This window comes from Agelaius tricolor, unplaced genomic scaffold (genome assembly GCF_023055355.1).
Source record: "Agelaius tricolor isolate 1412-34295 unplaced genomic scaffold, bAgeTri1.0.p SCAF_26, whole genome shotgun sequence".
NCBI lineage: Eukaryota > Metazoa > Chordata > Aves > Passeriformes > Icteridae > Agelaius > Agelaius tricolor.
In genome coordinates, this window is record NW_027269286.1 from 7,731,403 (window position 1) to 7,753,120 (window position 21,718).

Here is a 21,718-nt window from a genome sequence, read left to right on the forward strand (position 1 = left end):
AAAAGCCTTGCTAATACACAGGATCAACTGCTGTCCCCTTGTATGCTGAAGTAATTTTATTACAGCAGGCTATTAAGTTAATCAGGCATGAATTCGCCATCATAAATCCATCCTACCTACTGTCCTTTGTGTGTCTGGTAATGGTTTCCAGGATTATTTGCCTTATCAGCTTCACAAATATTGAGATCAACCTGACTGGCTCATAGCTCCTCAGATCCTCCTTTTTGTACTTGAAAACGAGACATTTGCTCTCCTCCAGACCTTAGCAAACTCCATCCATCATGATGATCTCTCAAAGACTGAGTAGAAGTACAGTTACATTGTCTAGCTCTGCTAAGAGTTGGAGATGCATCCCAATCAAGTTTGATGTGCATATCCAGTATGTTTAGATATTCTATCCTCCAGTACCAAGATGTGTATTTAAGAAAGCAGTTAAAATGACACCCCACATACCCTCAAAAATCACAAAAGTGGTGTACACTCTCTGCTGCCTTGATATACCAAACTAGATACTTCATCACCAACTCTCAGAAGACTACCAGAAGATTTACCAGAAGAGTTGAGCTTGAAATGAGAATCTTGTTAGAAAAGATGACAAAAAACAGTATGATGGAAGGTGCTTTGAATTTTACTGGATTCTGTCTCAAGAAGAAGTGTGAAATTGTATTTTCATTCGTTTGCTAATTTTTTTTTAGCAAAACAGCAAAATTGCCAATGAAGTCCCTAAAAATTGGTATCTTCTGCTTCTCCTTGATAGGTAACAGGAATCCACTCTTGTACATGTAAAAGAATAAACACATGTATCATCAAGACAGCACTACATGCACCAACTAGGCATCAGCTGAGCAATGCACTGCTGTTGTGCTGTATGCACTCAATTACAGAATGTATGCAGGTGCCTTAACTCAGTCTCCTGATTTAAAAAGTGTCCTATCAGAGGAGCAAAAGTCCTAGAAGATGAAAAGATAAATATCACCATATCCAATGTTTGTCTTGGTGCTAGCAGATATGAAGATGCCAAATGAGATGGTAAAAGAAACTTAAGTACCTGCTTGGGACAGGTCTTCCTCCCAGGAAGATGATGCACGTGCTGTATCTACCAATTAAAGCCATAGATGCAATACATGAAGAGTAAAGTCTAAACTGCAGATTTAGTGTCAACACCACCACGATGTTGTTTATCACAGAGTGCTTTGCCTTTACAGGTAACTCTTACCCCAGAACTCTTCCATTTTATGATAGAAATTATCCAAATAAAGTTAACATGGGGGGGAAAGGTCTGAGAAACAAACAAACAAACATGGAATGAACTTGGAGAGTTCTGTAGATAAGTAAGACATTCACAGGATTCTCTCAGGATGTCTTAAACAATAGCCAGAACCAAGAATGTGTGTCAAGATGAATGAATAATATGGACAAAGGCTGGCATTTGAGAAGTTGACCAAACTCGAGATTAGGTGAGAAAAATTAATATCAAGCTCAGAATACAAGTTCTTTGACACAGTAACCTGTAGAGGAAGCTCTCAGCTCTTGCTCAGATCAGCCATTTCCTTTTTCCAAACCTCATGGGTGAGTAGAATCTGGTACAAAGCTTTTTACATTTGGGAAGCATTTGTGAACTTTGCCTTTATATAACCAGACTCATTTACACTACTTCATTATAACCAAGGTTTTCACGTTTAAAAAGCCTCAGGCTGCCATATAATGAATAGAAGGAAAGCATAGCTAATTCTTCACAATGTACAGTGGTTACTTTAAAAATCATCTGAAACAAGCTGGTAGTGATGAACATTATATTTCAAGGATTTTTTTTTAAACATAAAGCCATCAAGACAGTGTTCCATCAAATGATTTCTCTAATATCTTGCAGATAAAAGCGATCTATGACTGAGTATCAGCAATGATGTACTACTGAACATAGTCTATATGATATTATAAACTTCCTTTGAATGAGACACAGGAAAACAGTGTAAGACTGAGTTCAGCAGTCTCTATCACCCTCCAATTGACCTTGCCTTCAGTTGGAAAGACATGGAATCTGGCTGTGTTCCAGTGTAGCAAGTTAGGAAGTGATTAGGGCATGCCTTTGGTATCTACAAACAGGGAGCACAGTAACAAATTATCACTTGAGAAATAACTTGAACTCTTTACATCCTAACTTCTTTTACTCCTTTTTCATGCACATAACCTGTACAAAATCAATTGCCAACATTACAAAAAAAGTAGGCAGACATTGACTCAAATGGCCTTTGTCCAACTGTTCATCCTGCAATTCAATGCCCCCCTCCTTATTCCAATATTACAGTAATTTTATGCTACGGCATGTTACAGAACTGGACTCAGGATACTGAATAGCTGGCATGTTGTTTAAAAAGTATATTTATATTTTTATATTTTTTGTATTTTATATTATTTGCAGTATTTTTATAATCAAAAGTTCTATCCACAGCACAATACATTGATCAAGTTAAACGTTTCTAGGCAAAAGACAATCCTTAGCCTCTTTTCTTATGGCTTCTCACCCTTCAGCCTGAACTACTTATGTGTCCTCCTGGGTGGAGGACACATAAGTCTAGGTGGCTTGACAAAGAAGAAACAATAAAAAAGCAAACCAGTTCACATGCTACTTTATTGGAGTAGCATAACAGCACAAAGCCTGAAGAAATCACAACCTCATCTGAAGAGCTTTGAAGGGTTAAACCATGACTTGTATAACTCCCTTCTAAAACTATGGAGAAAAACATAAGTCAGATCTTTGACTTGCAAGCAGTGATGGACCACAAAGTCTGAAACTGGGTCTTGCTGCAAAAGCATGCACAGTAATTTAGAGCAAATCCAACTTAATACCTTCTACACATCAGGTTCTGTAGTTCTTTTAAAGTCTGCTTTAACATAATCATTAGTGGGTTAGCAACTTCCTCCTAAGAGGCAACAGTATTGCTGGGAATGATGAAATCCAGCACCACTTGTCCCAGGTTTCACCACACCACCTCTGTTACTTTCTGAAGCATCCAAGTTTCAGATTTACCAAATCTTGAAGTTTCCTTTTAAACCCAATTGGGCAGTCAAATACAAGCCTCTGCACACCACAAACTGAACACAAGGCCAACACACATAAAATTTTCTTTGCTCCAGAATTACAGGAAAGGCATAGATTGCATAATGAAATATGAAGCATATTTTAACTCATTAGAGACATATTTATTAAGGAATGATTTACCTCAAAACAAGTCTTTGAGTATACATAGAGGTTTGTTGCTTTTTGGCAGTCTTTCTTTATTGAACATATTTCAGATTCTCATGTCTTTGGTTGCTGAAAGAAAGTTTCTTCCAGCAATAACCTTAAAATTACTTTTTTATTGAAACAAACAGCTTTACATTTCCTACTTACAGCACCCTTCTGAGACTTCACCCAAAGGATCTTAAACAGTTCTACTTGCACTGTAAAGGAAGATTAAAACCACCTTTCCTACTTAATCAAAGTAAGGCTCATTCTTTTATGAAGAGCAAGTTGCAATCCACACCCTTCATTACACCAATATTTGCACAAGTACGTAAGCAAATTTCAATCCAGTAGCTGAAAAAAATAACATGCCATGCACCCAGTTGGCACTGCAGTGATTTCAGTTTTACTTTTGGTAGGGCACTCATTAATTCTTTCCAGAGCAGCTGGGAAAGCTTCCTCAATGTTAGTTTCATAGATATGAAGTGCTCATGTAATAGATACCTTGGGAAGAATCCTACCTAGCACAGCCAAAAGGCTGAGTACCATCTTACAGCAATTAGATAATAAACATTTTCCTGAACACATCTAACAAAAGTTTGCCTTCTATACAACCACCCTTTTCTCCTTGCTGTTCATGAAAGATCAGGGACCTACCTGGAGCTCTAGAAAGAAGGAACTTCCTAGCCTTAAATACCAGCTCTTTCATCAAGTCTTCATACCTATGCCACTTCAAAATCCAACCACAGTTGACTGTGCCAAACTACACTTGTTTCCAAAGAAACACGGGGGCAACTTTCTTCCTAACTGGTAGCAAAATCAGATTTTTGCTAGGTATTTTCTGGAAGGCATAACACAGTACTGACTACAACCCTCTTTCAGTCAAACTACACAAGTAAGAAGTTACTACTAAGCTCCAACTTAGACAAATTAGATACAAAAATAGAATATTTTCCTTAAAGATGTAGCACACGTTAGTTGGTCACAATTTTCTGCCCTCAACCCCTAAATTTTAGTAATTCTAAAATTAACTGTCGGGGACTAAAATTAAGTTTCTCTTAGTTTCAAAGATCCTTCTGTCACACTATAGCTATAGGTAAATATAACCAAGTGAAATGTAAAAGACAGCCTGCTTTAGTAAGGAAATAATCTGAAATATGACAAAAATGCTTTTGCAGAAGTTAGCAGCACAAACAAATCCCAAGCATGTTTGGAAAAGGCAAAGCTCTTGATTTTAATTACTTTTTAGGATTAAGCTGGCAGTTTTGAGCAGCACTGATTTGGTATAATGAAGATAACTACCAGAAAGGAACCTTTCTGTGTAAGTTTGCCTCAAAATATGGTAGCCCTCTTTTTTAACCCATCATGTCCAAAATTAATTAAGTGCTAAAAATCTTTTCAGATGCCAAATGAGTTAATACATATCTTTCAACATCCAGATTCTTCACACTTCAAATAGCAGAAGTTAGACTTCCTTAACATTGACTGTGCTTCTATCTAGATACCCTGTGCATCACAATGTAAAAAATTTCAATTCCATTTCATTTACATTGATACATGTGCATTAGCAATAGGCACTATAGAGAAGCCTGTACTATACAAGTTTCTAGCTGGGATAAAGTTAATTTGCTTCTTAGTAACCAGTAGAGTGCTGTGTTTGAACTTAGCATGAGTACAGATAAGACACTGATGTTTCAGTTGTTGCTAAGGTATGCTTGCACTGAGGTGAGGACTGTCCAGGTTCCCATGGTCTGTGAGGCAGCAGGGGCACAAGAAGCCAAGAAGGAGCATGGCCAGGACAGATGACCTAAAGTAGCCAAAAAGATATTCCGTACCCTACAGTGTCATGGCCAGTATATAAATAGGAGGAGTTTGCTGTGAGCTGTCAATCACTGCTCAGGGATGGGCAGGGCACTGGTCAGCAAATGGAGAGCAGTTGTTCTATGCACGATTTCCCTTGAATTTTATTCTTCCCTCTCTGTCATTACAATAGTTTATTTTGATTCAACATTGAAGTTAAAGTCCTTATCTCAACCCACAAGATTTAGGTATTCCTGATTCTACTTCTTATCAGGCAGGGTAGGGAGAGCAAGCAGCTGCATGGTACTTAAGTTGCCACTTGAGGTTAAACCGCAACAACACGATACCAGAATTTACTAAACTTATGTCAGCCTTGGAAAAAGTAGAGATTAAAGATGTGTACTGAAAATTTCATGTTACAACCCCAGCAAAGAAACTCTTTGAAAGAAGAATAAGTTTAGTCCAAAAAATGAGTATTCACTTTTGGCTGAAAAACTGCATCATGTATTTAGGGTTTTTCCAGATACAAATCCCTCTTTTATGTCATGAATGGCTTAGAATACCTATAATGTTTGTAGCAAAGATCTGAAGAGATATATCTGAAGAGACTGATCTAAATTATTCTGATTTCTACACACTTGAACTACACAGTTCGAAAGTTTTTTTTGGTATACCTTACTGTCAGTTTGGAAGAAGAATTACATTTGAAACAACAGTTCTTTTGTGACACAATTACACCAAAACAGAGTTTAGAAGTAAAAAAATATACACTGAAGTTTTAGTGAAAGACTGAAAAAGGAAACAAGCCTTTGTGGAAAATACTAATGTATTCATGCGATTCAGAAATCTACATAGAACAACAGCCACCTGTTATTTTAAAAGCATTACTTCTGGTGACATCATAAACCATAAGTTGAAAGAATTCTGTAACACTTGCACTCAAAGCATACAAAGTTAATGATCATTGATTTTTCAAGAACCTCAGTGCACTCTGCACCAATCTGACTTCAAGCATTTTGACATCAAGTGATCATTCATATATGACAAAATAGCACATTGGGGAAAAATGTTCAACAACTCTAATTGGCAGTTTACAGGGAAAGCTACAAAAACTCTTAGATATTCTATTAGCAATTCAATACAGAAGACTTCATTAAAACCAAATAAATACTAAATTTTACCTTTTCTGGATTGTAATATAAAGATTTCAAAGTGGTAAACAAGGGTGGGCAGCCTTTACTGAAGTTAACCCTCAGGAACTTATCCGTTAGTTCTCTAAATTTTTCACCTAGGAACAAAAGTGTGTTTGGTTACATGTCAGTGATTGCAAGTGTTATATAAATATACACACTAACTGCTGTGCAACTCTGCAAAACAGAGGAACTGAGAAACTGCAATTGAGGGCTTTAGTCTTTTCTGTTATTAAATAAGACACAAATATGCTCCAGATTAAAAAACAAAAAAACCAAAAACAAAACCACAGAGTAAAATGCTTAAGTTGCTAGTGTTTAGGAGTCTGCTGGCAGACATGGTAACAGTCCTCAAACCTGCAGTCTATTAGAAAGAGAAAATATTAAGTGCTGACTACAGAGGATGTAGCAAAAGCTATTTAAATAAACACTCTAAACACCCTATAATATTAAGAATAACAATGGAGATCCTGCAAAACCTCCATCATTGGAGGTTTTTATGATTAAGTTAGACAAATATGTGTTAGGAGTAATGCAGATATAAAGTATCCTGATTTGAGGAAGAAGGATGGATGAAATGAATCCTTTGCTACTCCTCTAGTCCTATTTTTATTAGTAGGACATGACTTGTGATATGATTGTTTCTGGAATTAGAAACAAGACTTATTGTTTCAGAAACATAAGCTCCATATCAGAATCACCTGTATCAAAATATACTTCAGAAAGCTAAAAATCTGATCCAATTATATTTTCAGTTAAAAATTACAATACTCGCAGTTAAGTGCTACCTTTCTGTGAAATGCTGTTAAAAAACAAAACCAAAACCCAGTACTTCAGTACTTCTAACAGAAGACATCCAGCCAGGAATATAGCTGGGGGGGGGGGGGGGGCTGGAGGGGGTGGTTGTTGTTTGGTTGGGCTTTTTTCTATTATTTTTATTGACTTTGGTTGCTTTGCTTAGGGATGAACTTTTTCCACACTTCAGTGTCTCCTCTGTTGTGGACTTCTCTAACTTTCTCAACAAGGAAGTACCACACTTCATGTAATACTAAGATTCACCCATAAAACTGACAAAACTGTTGAAATCAACTTAACTTTAATAAGAACACATTAAAAATTTTATTAACAGCTTTTTTTTAGATATTCAGAAAACACAGACACTACTGCTTTGTATACAACATTTTCATTTATTTCTACCAATTCTCAATTGTCCTACACTGTTATCAGCAGTGTTGCTAATAAATACTGAGACTAATGAAAGTAATTCATGTTCTCACCTTGCTGTACTAAACCAAACTGCTGCATATAGAAACTCCTACTACCTGTGGATTGGGATCCATTATTGGACTGTAAGCATATGCTTTATTACAGATGAATTAATTAAAATGTGTTGTCTTACAGTACAGAAACTCCCCTATATAAAGAAAAAAATCCATCTCAGTCTCTCCTGTTGAATTCTTCTAATTTATTATCTTGCTGGAAGAATCAATTTAGAATTTAGGAAAGCAAGATTCAAGTGTCCCTATTTACTTACAGAAAACAACAGAAAAAAAAAAAAAGGGCAGCACACAGCTGGGCACCCACAAGAAGCAGTTACAATTTAGTCTGGGGCACACACCTTACCACAAGAGCATAAACAAATCTAAAAACGCATGCACACAAGCTTGACCAGTAAAATTGATGGTAACAGCCTTCCTCCATAAAGGTGTTTTCCAGCTTGATCAAGGAGCTAATTTGCTTCAAATACAAGGTTATGATTCAATGCACAGCAAGGTCTGGACAAGAACTTGTCCTTTTAGCATAAGCTTGGATTTTAGAGTATTTTAATTTTTAAGAGCAATTTAATTCTGAATCAAACAGTGCCAGCTGTAACTGGTCAGTGACCACACTGGAACAGGAACTGCATTTATCCAGAAATTCTATCCTCTTGAAACTTGCCAACATTTTTCTGCAAAGATGTTTCTTTCTACACCTTTACATTCTCACTATCAAATTTCAAGCAATATAAAGTCTTGTCTCCTGTACTTGTAAACACAGAAAATCATTAGTAAATAGACTAATCTCTACAGGATCAAAAACAGTCTTACACATTCATGCCTGACAGGCTTATTTATTAAGTTAGCAGAAACAAATTTTAATTTTGAAAAACTCTTATTTGTTATAAAATGCTACAGAAAGCAACCAAGAGATTTTTCTTGACCAATCCAATAATGGATTTTGCTTTCATTTATCCTATTGTTACAGCATGAGCAACTAATTCTTGTTACTATACATATTTCTACTTAAATGAACATAAGCTGTGAAACTGCACTGCCAGGTGTAAGGCCACCTAGAGCAATACACAGTGAAATGAAGTTAACAGCAAAACACACTATTAATAAAGATACAGGGAAGTGTTTTGCAGGTTATTTTCTTGTTTTCTGTGTTACCATAACAATCTTATTACATATTAAAAAAAAAAACAAAACAATTACTCATCACCCAGCTTTTCAAAATTTGCTGAAATGCCTTAAAATTTGCCCCTGTATCTACAAATAAACTAAAGCATACAGGATGATAGAAAGCACAAGTGGTCACTTCTTATGAAGCAGTTAAAATCTTTGGATTTTACACAGGAAGTGTGTATGCACATTCTGACACATGAGCAACAGCAGGGGAGCGGACTTGATGCTCTGGAACATTTAAAGGTAGCAGCAAATGTGGTGCTGAGCAAATTAGCTAAACTAAAAACTAACCTTAGAAATTTAAAAGCATGAGGAGATATGTTGGGAATCTGCAACTGATCTCAAATTTCTGACATCTGATATCTAGCTCATGTACTTTCCAAAAGTCTTCTACTGGAATTTCAGCAGCTAGACAGCTACACACTAATTAGATATTTTTATAGTATTTACCATTTCATTTAGTTTCCTTCCTTCCATTTTAGAAGAGCCCAGCTCTTTGTTATTTTAACAAGTATGTACAAATTTTTCTTCCAAAACTGAGGGTATTTGTGCACCATATTTCAAAACAAATTTTAAAAGGGCAAAGTCACAAAGAACTTAGCTATAAAATGAAATAATTTGGGCTACATAATACTGCAGATTTTTTGTTCATTTTCTTATCAAATTAGCAGTACAAACGTAGTTTTTGTTGTCAAATTAAGTTCCAACAGCTCTCCAAGAAAGTAGGCATACATTTTAGTAGTAAAAATATGCATATTAAAAGATACAGGAGGGGGTATGCATACATATATACACCCACACCTTGAATTAAAGTGTACTATACCCTACATTTTAACTCATGATTCTCAACTTGCATAAAGCAAAAAAATTATGTATAGAAATTCCTACTATCTACATATCATTCTGTACTGTAATTTTATCATCACAAATATTACATTGCTCCTATCACCATATTTGAGTGTATGAAGCTCTTCTATCAACTCCTAAAATATAAAAGAACTATGTCTAAGCCAAGAGAAATGCATACATTTGATTTGTCTAGGTTGTTCAAGTAGGTATTAAATGCACAAGTAAATATTAAATACACATTAAACAGCCTGAGGAAAACTGCAGAAAAATATAGGGAAAAAAAACTATTACAGAACAGATATGCAACTTGTTACCTGAAACAAAGTTTAAAGGTAATCTTCTAGGTGAAACTGCTCTGGGATGCCTTTTACTAACTTCTTCATAAATCTGAAGCCTCTCTTCTAAAGTGCCTATTATCAGCAAATACAACAGATATAAGTAACAGACATAAAAACCTATTCTTTTAAATGTCTTTAAATGTTGAGAATTAATCAAACTAGACTCCTTATGTGGATTTGGAACAATTTAAACATTTCATGTTACTTCTTCCAGTTAATCATAAACAAAAATCATACTGAGAACACACCGTATATACAATACACAACTACCAGCATTAATCACTCTAAGGATAAACTGTAAACAGGACCATAACCTTGCACATTCAATCACACAGAGCTGGAGTTTGGTTTCTTTCAGTTACATGGTCCTTCAGACCCATTCACTCATTGTATTACACTCATAGCTTCAATTAACCCTTTTTTCACTATGCATTCATTTCAGACTTAAAGCATTCAGAGAAACATGCTGCATTTCTAAACCACAGGTATACAGATAGCACACTATACACTTCTGTTATAGATCCTCTGGTGACAGCAAAACCAGGGTAGAGTACTGCCAGTAAGTACTGAGCACCAACTCTTTATACCTTAATGCTTATCAAAAATAAAGCTACTTGAAGATTTTCTGCCCACTCCTCCCCTTTCCCCCATAATATGCTTTGGAGCTCCAATGTGGTTAGAACTTAAATAACACTTTTGCTTTTGCTAAATCTTTTGCTTTAAAATGCCATTTTTAATGTAAATAAAATCGATTTTGCTTAAATATTAAAATATTAAATTCATCAAACAATTTAAAACTGAATGTACAGATCAAGGCTACAATACACATGTATTAAATATATCTGTTTTCCTTTCATAAGAAAAACAATTTATCTTGTCACTGAGCTCAGATGTTGGGGAAGGGGGGGGAATCTATTACCCAGTGTCTCCAACAGATGTAGAGTTATAAAAGTAATGCTAAAGTATTGTTTGGACTGGAACTAAAGCATATAAAAGCCCTAATTGAAGTCACAAGTTGGAGCTCCAGAACTTACCATGGGGGAGGAAATAGTCCTAAGACCACCTAAAAAAATAAAGTAGCATTATTAGTTTTATAGAATTAGTACAGTTTAGTCTACACAGGATTTTAATATGTCAAAAACTACGGGACTGGTTCTTGGTTAAAAACTACATGCTTTCATCAACAAATTTGTTGTATCAGAGAGAATAACTGAGTTCCTGGGTAGCTTAATTTCTGAGACAATAACCATGTGATTCAACTCTATGGATTCACCAGGAAAACCACTCAAAGAGCAACACTACACTCTGAATATATGTAACAAATTAAAATTTGTTTTCATTACCCAATCACTAGCTGTATTCTCAGAGCTCATGAGACCCAATGGTAAAACTTTCTAGAAGAAAGTTGGTTGAGAAATGTAATGCAGCTATAACATCTACAAATAATATAATTGTGAGCTTATGATTTATGATGTCATCAGAATCATTCCAATAAACTTTCACTAATTAGTGAAAAGATAAATACAAAGAAACCATTCCATATAAATGTAAACACTCTGGAAAGTTATCACTGCAAAACACTTAATATAGCATGAATAGTTGCAATATTGCAGTTTTGAAAAGTGAGCTATTTTTTCTGGAAAAACACAATAGCAGAAACATGAGCTGGCATTGAAGCAACAAAGGCATTAACACATTTATCACCTTTACCTTCTGAAGTGCCAACTTAAAAAAATAGGGAAAAAAGGGCATTTTTTTCAGATGGTCTGCCTTAAAAGGCCATCCTAAATAGATATTTGAGTATTTTCTACATGCCTCTAGAAAGAGGTACCACATAAACACATTTCAAAATTCTAATTACATAAAATTGTGGCATATGATAAGTCTGATAATCAACTACTAGACAGGAATTATTAGCCATTTGGTTTCCAAGTTCACATGTGGCAAGGCAATGTTCTTCATATAAGCATCTTACTAAATACCACCCTTAGTTCCAAGAAGATAAAACTTGGTATTGGTATTTTCATGCATACAAGTTTTTCAGTGAACATTTTAAAAATGAAAGAACATATTACATACAATTCAAGATTAGAAGGTATATGATTTTCTGTCAAGTAGAACTTTCTAATCTAAAGCAGGACCATATCAAACAGTGTATCCTGTATCATAAATATTTTCACTGTATCTGTGTAGCTTAACTTACTGGGTTGTAGGGCCTTTTCCAAGCCTTCATAATAATACCAGTTTTCTGCATTACGCTCAATTAACTCCTTGTATACTTCACCAGCTTCTTTCAGTCTTCCTAACTTCAGTAACATCTCTCCTAGAAACAACACAGTACAGAACTATGAATTACATCACAAAACACGTGTGAGTAAAGTTGACAATACTAGATATATAAAATTGTTCTTAAACATAGACAGACTCTTAAAAAGAGGCCTTATTTTCCCAAAGGCATATGCTGCATGGTACGAACGCTACTCGAAGCTACCACATATTGAGCTCAGAATATTCATCACCTGTGAAGACAAAGACTACCTGAATGTCTGTATCTGAGTATTTAAAATAGCTATTGGGAATATCAAATAAAAGCAACTCCTCCTTCCAGGACTTTATCACACAACTAGATCAGTTTTTATCAAGCTGTTTACTTAAGCACATTTTTCACATCAACTAATCAGTTTTTAACTGGTTAAATCACACTGGTTTGCTGCTAAGTAAATTGTTCTACCAGGTCTAGCTTGAAGGGAATTCATTTTCTTCACAGCAGCTCACGCTGGGCTGTGTTTTGGCATTTGTGACTAAATGCTGGTAAATACACCAACATTTCCACCACTGCTAAGCAGTACCTGTAGACCACCAAGGCTTTGTTTTCCACCCCTACTCTGCCACCCATCAAGTAGACAAGGGTGGACAATAAGGCAGGAGTGGACACAACCTGGCCAGCTGATCCAAACTGGCCAAAGAGATATTTTGTGCTATTTAGTTTCTTACTAAGCAGTGAAAATTAAGGAGGAGTGTTGGGGCAGGTAGCCATTGCCTGGAGACTAGCTGAGCATCAGTCTATGGGAAGTGTACAGGGACTGTGTAAGTCAAGGAGCTAGGTTTGATTTGCCTTCCTTTCCCTTTCCATCACTCAAGCGATCTTCATCTCCATGCACAAGTTCTCCTCCTTTTGCTCTTCCTATTCTCTCCTGACTTGAAAAATGAGGCTGGGTGAAGTGAGTGGGCAGCTGTGTGGGGCTTGCCCCACTGGTCAGGGTCAGCCCTGATCACAAGTGTGCAGGCAAGGAGTAGCTGAAGAACACGTGCCATTACTCACACATATTCAGAACTCGGTCTTAGCACTTCAAATCCACAAAACAACTGAGAGTTATTTTTAACCAAAAAGGTCAACTGTAGTATTCACTTCAATAAGTACATTAGGAAACTTGAAAAGGAAACAAGAACTTGACACTTCAGCCATAAATAAAGAAAAATTTATCTTTGTACTTCAAACAGTATCCTTTATGAAATTCTTTTTCATAAGATTAAAACTGGATTATAATAGTTCTGATTTATGGAAAGCTACTCTAGTGTACCAACATAATCTCTGAGATTTCCTCTATTTCTGTGTCAAACCCAGAGAGACTACCTGCATCCACTACCACCTTTGGTAGGAAAAGTTATTTACTTGTGCACAAAACTGTTAATCTGTTAGTATCAGTTTTCCTATAGCAATTGTTACAAATAAATTAAAGACTTTACATGCTCTATTTTCTTCCTTTCACTGCTTTATTGTATCTGAAAGCTATTAACAAAAATTTCTAACAAAACTGGGAAAGAGAAGAATAATAATGACTTACCTTTGATTTCTTCTACTATTAATTTATCACATATTTGCTTTTCATAGGTCTCTATATGTTCTAAGGACTCCTGAAAAAGATCTGCCTCTCTCATCACTTGATTCTGATATAAAATCAGTTCACTATATTCATAATCTATTTTGTTAGGAGGAACCTGGGGGGAAGAAAACAATGTAACAGTTAACAGTTACCTGTACCTTAAATGTATGCTGTATTACAGAATACAAGATTTAAGCTATGGAACATAACCAGGTCTGTTTATATACACCATCTAAACATTCAAAATGTAAAACTTCCATTACTCACAATCAAATCAGATTCATTTAAGGATATCCATTGCAGTTAACATTTTAGAATAAATCCTTTATTTCTCTTTTTCTATCACTGTGGCAAGCTAATTAAAAAGTGAATTGTATGAGAGAAAGCAAACATTTCATACATTTTCTTTCTGAAACACTTATGTGCTACACAACAATTTTGACAGAAGTTCTACAGCAGATGGCTGGGGTCTAACAGCATCATTTTCAGTATACCAGAGTTCTGGATCAAACTATTTCCAAGAGGAATGACCCATCCATACCTTGAAAACTGGAATTTTTCAGATAGAAAACTTACACTATTTCTCTCTAACCAAGCGCTCTCTGTATTAAACTTCAATTCCTGAGAAAATACAGCACACAAGCATACAGAATTTTTCAAGCAGCAGATAATTATTTTTAGGTCTGCCTGCAGTTGCAAACCTAGGACTTTCTAGAGGCTACAGTACAACTACTGGCTTATCCACCTCGCAGGGCTAAAACAGCCAAGGAAGTAGGGTAACATTGAAAATCATGCCTTTCAGAGATCACTCCCTAAAGTGGATTTAGGCAATGAAAAGTCTTGCCAGAGTTATAGTAATTCTTTTCATAGTAAATGCTCTTCACTAATATACAAAACTACTCTAATTGCAAGAATGTTAGAGAGCAAATGCAATCTCCAGAAAATGCCCAACAGAGCAATAAAATCATATGAAATGTACTGTCCCAATAGAAATTGCGAGAGAGACTTATAACCTAACATGATTTTTTACATAATAGACAATGAGAAACGATTGAGTTTCACAAATGTTAATGATATTTTTCCTGTGACACTACATACTTTGTTTCTTTCTGAGCAACCAACACTTCAAAGTCACATTGGTCACTAAACAGTTTACTATGATTCTGTTCCCTAAAAAAAGCTTTTCCTTGATCTTTAAAGACAAATTATTTAATAAGAAAAAACAACACAAACAACCAAAATATTACACTGGGTGAAAGGAATTTTCTTATTAAGAATAGAATCCTAAACCACCACTTCCAGCCCTTCCCAAAGCACAAACAGATTCTATAGGATTTAGCATTTGTGATTACATGCTCTTCAGATTTTGAGAGCCAACTTTTACAGTACTGCTGGGCATTTTTAGAAATATTTGCTTTTATATATAAGAGGTCTGAAAGATAGTATAACTAAATAAAATACTGTAAAGATGTATGTATCTGACAATGAACTATGAAAATGATATCATTCAAGTATATTTTTTACCAGCTAATACAGTATAGCAAATGATCACTAATGGAACAAGACTATACCATACACAAAGTAGTGAGCAGGTAGCATGAAATTCTATACACTTCTCAAAGTAGCTCTCAACTACAGTTCCACTTCCATTTCCACCTTTGCACAATTTCTAGTCTCTATCACCCACTAGAAATCACTAATAAAAACATTGTTACCAGGAAAGCATTTTAACTGCTTCACAGCATGGACTCATGGAACGGGGTTAAGCACTACGCAGGTCTTCCTGTTGATCCTTACTGCAATACCATGGAACCAAACTGCAGAGCACAGCACCAATTCAGTTCTTTCTCCTTCACCTCCTCCTAAAAATATCCTTTCCTCCAACAAAATACACATATCTAAATTCCAGATTCCACAAGTAGCACAGCTTTTTTGGCACATCATGAACTGGTTTTAGGCCTTTGAAACACAGATTACCCAAAAAGCCATAAAAAATATATACACAATACATATCCAATATATACACAAACATATCTATTGACTGCCTCATGGCTGTTTTGGCTCAGCAGGATAACAAAAAAACCAAAACAAAACAAAAAAACCCAAACCAAAACAAAAGAAAAACTCAAACAAAAAAAATCCCAAAAAACAACAAAAACCCCCACAACAACCAAAAAAAACCAGCAAAACAATTATTCTTACACATAGAGTAAATCCACCAGAAAGATACTGCACTTACTATCACTCCATTTAAAAAGTTATTTTTAAAAGTAATTTTAAGAAAAGTCAATTTTCAAAGATACCTTGACATTTCATCAATTTAATGAAGATTTAAATCTGCAATTCATCAGAAGGCAAGAAGTTAACAACCCCAGTAGTTAATCTGAATAATCAGATTGTTTTATAAAGAATAAGATACTCTATAAAGACAGTGCCCACACCATTGTTATTGCTTCTAAATACATCTTTACTCCTCCCTCCCCCTAGAAGTGTTAGGATTCTTCCACAGGAGATGTCCAACTTTCTCCTGAACTCAATTCTGCTGTTTCAGAATAGATTTTTTCCTCTCCTCCTAGACCAAAGAAGGATCAGCTTTTCAAGCACAAGTCCCCTCACAACTGTCACTGAAAGAGTGTGACAAGATGCAGCCAAAACATACCTAAGAGCAGACCCCCAAAACTCCAGAGGTTTTCTGTCCATATCTGTATTTGTGGGCCTGATGCGAAAATTATGAATAAAATAAAAAATTAAGAATAAAAAAATTGTTCTGGAAAAGAAGAAAGGAAAAACGGGACATACAACAGTAAAACGAATTGCATAGTTGCTTTACACCTTGGTTCTCAAAACTTTAATTCTGAACTGACTCTTACATAATTTTGACTTAAGCTAGGACAGCACAAGCTGTTACATTTCCTGCAGTGATGTCTGCCTTTAACCTCATAACCTGTTTTTGATTGAAATATTGTGCATCTGGCCAATTTACAGCTTTCAGATGACAGGCAACATTGATCTTAACACACTAAGAGAAAATTCACCATTTCCAGTGATAACTTAGCCACTAGAATAAAACTGTCAAGGATAAAAAGCAATTTATCACTTTGTTAATCAGCTTCCTGACACTATTATTCCTTCCTTTATTTTCCCTGCTAAGCAAGGAGTACTTTATGGATAAAAATCCCTGCTTGTCTCAACTAAGAGCCTACTTTACTTTTCACCCATAAGCTTGCCCTGAAGGACAGTTTTACAGCAAACTAAGTCAGACTAACTGCAGCCTGGATCAACAAAGGCAGCTCACTTCCCTCTATTATTCCCCTTCCTCTATCACCTCACAGTTATTCAATTCAGCCAATCAATCCTTCCCAAGAGTGATTATCTTTCTGGCACTTAGGCTTCCTGAACCAACCCTCCACAAGTCAGCCAGTACTGCACAAGGAAGTGGGGTGAGCACACAGGAAAAACTCAGATTCCTGGTTTTGGCAACAACTTGTAGCTAGATTAGCTGCATTATTTTGTAATACTGCATCTTCAGATATTAATCTACAATCACTAAAAAGACAGTTCCTTGATTTTTTTTCTTAGTTTTGCTGCTTGGTGTTGGCTGTTTGCATTCATATCTGAAAGGACAGAGCTGCCTGAGTAATTCACATAAATAAATACCATCATCCTGCATTACCATTATTTCTCAATTATTATGACAGCAGCGTTTTATGCAACATGCTACATTTCCTTGTCTATTCATTAACATGAATGGTACACAGTATCAGGCCTAATACAGATTGCCATAAAACTCCTCAAAAACATCTGTTTGTTGAAGTGTGCTGCTCACAAGTCGTTTGGATACCCTTCAGTCTTTTAATCCTCCTTTTAAATTACCGCTTTTCTATTGCAGTCACATGCAATTGTCTGTAAAGTCCATCACAGAAGTTCATCTATCAACTTGAGTGCATATGAACTACAGGCCAAGAGGGGAGATTTGGGAAGGAAAGTAAGCAAGATGTGTATCTCCTCAAAGATCCATGCAATGTCCTGAACTTAATTATTTTAACTGCAGGACTGAAAAATCCAGACACTGCAAAAGCAGTACATTTGGGGAGTATTGTGGAAGAGCCAACGCATGGCAAAACTGAGCTGTGAGTTCGCCTGGGCTCTCCTGACTGCTCTGGACCCAACTACATTGATTCTCTCTTCCAGTGTTTAGGGTTCCCCCTGGGCCTGCACTCTTCAGGGAGCTGGCACAACAAAGCACAAGACTATTTTCAAGAGAAATGCAACTAATGTGTGCATACGTATTTTTAGTGTTTTGGAGGAGAAAAAAAATATACCTACTTAACTGTCTCTAATAATCTCAAAAAAAAAGAGGAGAGGTTCAATGGGACTAATTTCCTATAAAACTATGTTGTCCAATATTTGTAGCATATTTCTGTCCTTCAATGCCCAAGCAGCTTTTCCACCACTTGCCTCTGAATGACATGATACAAATCAACAGTTAAACCAGCTCATTGTACAAGTACAAGCCACCTTCCTATTTACATGAATTCCCCAAATAGCTCCAGCTTTATCAGAAAATGGCATCAGTGTTTGAACTCATCTTAAGATCATCTTTGTTTGGGTGAGATTTAAGATGGTGCTAACTTGCACAGCAGACTCAAGCAATACAATGCATTCATCTACAGTATTTAAATCTGGCTTAGTCACTAGACTGCACAGTGTATCATGACAGCCCTCAAACAAACGTATTTACACACAACCCTTTAGAAAAGACAGCAACACAAACACCACCACTTCCAAGGTGCCAATACCTTGGCACCTTGAAGAGCCTCTTTTTAGAGTTTCTTATGCGACATTTTCTGGTTTTCCATCTACTATATAGTCTTTCTTTCTAACTCAGTCATTTTGACACCAAACTCAGACTGGGCACTGCTGACTCATTTGAGAATGATGACTTTTTGGTTGTCAAACACTCACAGAAGATGACCCAATTTTGATTAAAACTTACTCTTTCCAGCTTTTACTCAATGCTGAAGTTACAGCTCTTCTGAAATATCAAGCTATATATACCCAGCTTGCAACATCCTTTTTTTGACCATGACATGTGATCAAGATAAACACTGGTCTCTCCTCGCCATTTATTTCCTTTCTTACACTTAAACCCATATATAACAACTCAAAAAGGATATGAGATTTTTGTTTTAAAAACACAGTTTAGAGGTCAGGTAATATCTTAGTATTTTTACACAGTACTTTCCAGATGCCTCCCCAGCTGAATGGATCTATAAACATGTTTCTTTTTCTTTCCACGCTGCAGAATAATCAACACATCCACTCTGTTCTGCTAATGTAGACTTTATAGCTCTGCATTACCACTATCAGAACACAGGAGTAGCGTCTCTCAAAACAAGGCTAAACTCAGTGATTTTAGGATTGTATGATTTCATTTACTCAGATCTCACCTACACCACATCTGATCAAAGACTCTTCAGCTACACATTCATGTTACTTTGAAACCAAGCATTGATTTTAAGTATACTAGATACAGATGCATACAAACCACTGGCAATATTTCATTCTTTGTAGAGATGTAATGGCATCCAGACTATGGCAGGAGAAAGGGCAAATAAGCGCATCCAAAATATTAAAGTATTTTCTGTAGTTTCACCTACTGTAAAGGGGCAGGATCATCACAGGTTCTCTAGCTACAAGTCTCACAAGCATTAAGTTACTTCACATGAGACTACTCTTATAAATTAAACTCTTACAGTTTATTTCTCAAAGCAGAAAACTTCACAGATAACAAATTTATTACCAATTCATAATAGTTTTCTACTCCCAAAGAATTAATTCCTCAGATTCCATCCCTTATACAAAAAGTGTTCTCTTTCCAGACCAGGAAATCTTACCTGCTGGGTTTTCCTAAACTCTTCAAGTAATTTTAAGGCCATATCATAATCTTTTAGTAAGTGGTATGCAATAGCATATCCAATCCAGGAAGCGCGTTGTGTGGGGCGCAGTTGAAGCAGCTGGTATCTTGTCTCCTTCAGTAAAAGAAAAGCCATTTTAAAAGAAGAATTTTTAACCAGAGTTACTACACATGTATCATGATTTAACACCAAGACAGCTAATATTTTAAAAGAATTTTTAAAAGTCCTAGGCAACCTTTGAAATTCTAACAGCATGGTGAAAAGCAGCACATTTCTGTATCATAAATTTGGAGGTTACATTCTAAATACACAAGCCATGGAACAACACATAAAATCTATTTGAGGAGACACAGAAGGTGTCATTTTCAAGAGCACCTCCTAAGGGCCTAAATTATTTCCAAAGGGCTTTGAAATCTCAGAAAGCCCTTTCCAGCAGAAGGCAGGAGCTCACTACCATTGAAAGAGTAGCATTCACTCTCATAGGCACAAAGTCCTCACAAACTACTGCAACGCTTCTCAGAACTTCTTCTCAAGTCAAATCATATCCTTGGGTCAGCGATTCTATTTTCCCTTTGCATTAGCAAATTCAAGGGAATGAACATCCTTAGTAAGGAGACCAATTAATGTCAAGCCCACAGTCCAGTCCTCTACTTCATATGAAACAGACAAATCAGTTCAGCCATTTTGAAACTACTCACTGGTTTTGGACAAATTTTAAGGTTTTTTTTATAATAATAATCATCATCACTGGGATTCCAGAATCAGTCATCATGGGCAAGTTACCCACATACTAACAAGAAATGTCATAGTGTACTTCTTACCAAAAACACCTTCAGCATTTGCACCCAAAACACAGTTTGTAGGGTTCACAATTGCTTGATAAATACTTGCTAATTTAAGTACTGTACCTTTTTCTTACTATTTTAGTAAAAAATGAGTTAAGAACTATTTTTACAAAGTGACTAGTGAATCCAATTGCACAGAACAAATATTTCTAGTTCTGCTCTCAACCTCATATAGAGCTTTACTGCAGTATCTTTTCCTGCTTTCCTAAACAATAGCTTAAAATATTTTTGAAACAGATAAAGAGTAGCAACAGAAATACTACCAATAAAAGGCTTCACAGAGGAATAGAACAAGAGAAGGCGAGCAGCAATGAGTGGGAATTCAAAGAGAATACTTACTCTATATCCTTCTAAATCCCTCATCTGAATCTGCAACAGAGAGAGATCTCTCAAGATCTGTAGGTTGTCTTTATCTAGTTTAAGTGCATTCCGGTAACACTTGATGGCTTCGTCATATTTCTTATCCGAACGCTGCAGGAGACCATAGACATGCCAACCTAATGCAGGTTAAGGAAGATACATTTACAATTTTCACAAAGTAACTGCAGGGCACTTGTGTTAGAGGCCAAACGACGTCTTCCTCGAAGATCAGTACCCTTACAAATGAAGATGGATTACTGCAGCCAGACTTTACTAACACATTGTAGAATATTAAATGTTTCCAATTTTTTTTAAATGACATGTTACTGCTTAAGTCATATTCAGAACCCTCTGAGCACTGTTTTACAAATTAAATTATCCAAACTCCACCAGACTGTAAGAGTTAGTCACAGATTTATTGTTTAAAACATGCTGCCACAATTACAGTAGGAATTCTTACTCATAGAAGTGTTTCATTCTAACAATGGATTGTGTGTACAATTTCTACTTTTCCTTGCTTGCCTATCTGTAACCTCAATTAGACTCCAGCTTTTACAGTAAGGAAAAAACACAGAACTCCACTCGATTCACCGACAAAAATTTTGTGCATCAGAAGTCTTTGTCACAATCTCAGCATCTTAGATGTGCATCAATAGTGTGCCATAGCAAAACGATCAGGTTTTGTACTACAAAGGATACAGACGTGACTCTTCACATCATTACGAAGTCCTTTACGAACAAATTCGTACGCTTCCTCCTTCTTCCCTAAGCAGTTCAAGGTCAGTCCTTTCATCGCAAGAGTCTCTGTAAGAAGTATCAGATACTTATGTTTCTGACTTCCCATATGCCAGCTTCACAGTGCAGATA

The 21,718-nt window shown here is 36.0% G+C and overlaps 1 protein-coding gene across 3 annotated transcripts in view; it reads right to left on the minus strand.

Moving 5' to 3' along the window:
- NAA16 (N-alpha-acetyltransferase 16, NatA auxiliary subunit) overlaps window positions 1–21,718 on the minus strand; it is a 61,402-nt gene that overhangs the window by 25,071 nt on the left and 14,613 nt on the right. For all 3 annotated transcript variants that reach the window (XR_011682462.1, XM_071448273.1, XM_071448274.1), the window contains exons 3-9: window positions 21,551–21,655; window positions 20,831–20,988; window positions 19,626–19,760; window positions 13,690–13,843; window positions 12,048–12,167; window positions 9,821–9,916; window positions 6,205–6,311 (exon numbers count right to left, since the gene is read on the minus strand). Coding sequence is in view for 2 of the 3 variants with exons in the window: in XM_071448273.1 (XP_071304374.1) it covers window positions 6,205–6,311; window positions 9,821–9,916; window positions 12,048–12,167; window positions 13,690–13,843; window positions 19,626–19,760; window positions 20,831–20,988; window positions 21,551–21,655 (875 nt within the window). In the remaining variant the exon portion in view is untranslated. The remainder of the gene's footprint in view (window positions 1–6,204; window positions 6,312–9,820; window positions 9,917–12,047; window positions 12,168–13,689; window positions 13,844–19,625; window positions 19,761–20,830; window positions 20,989–21,550; window positions 21,656–21,718) is intronic.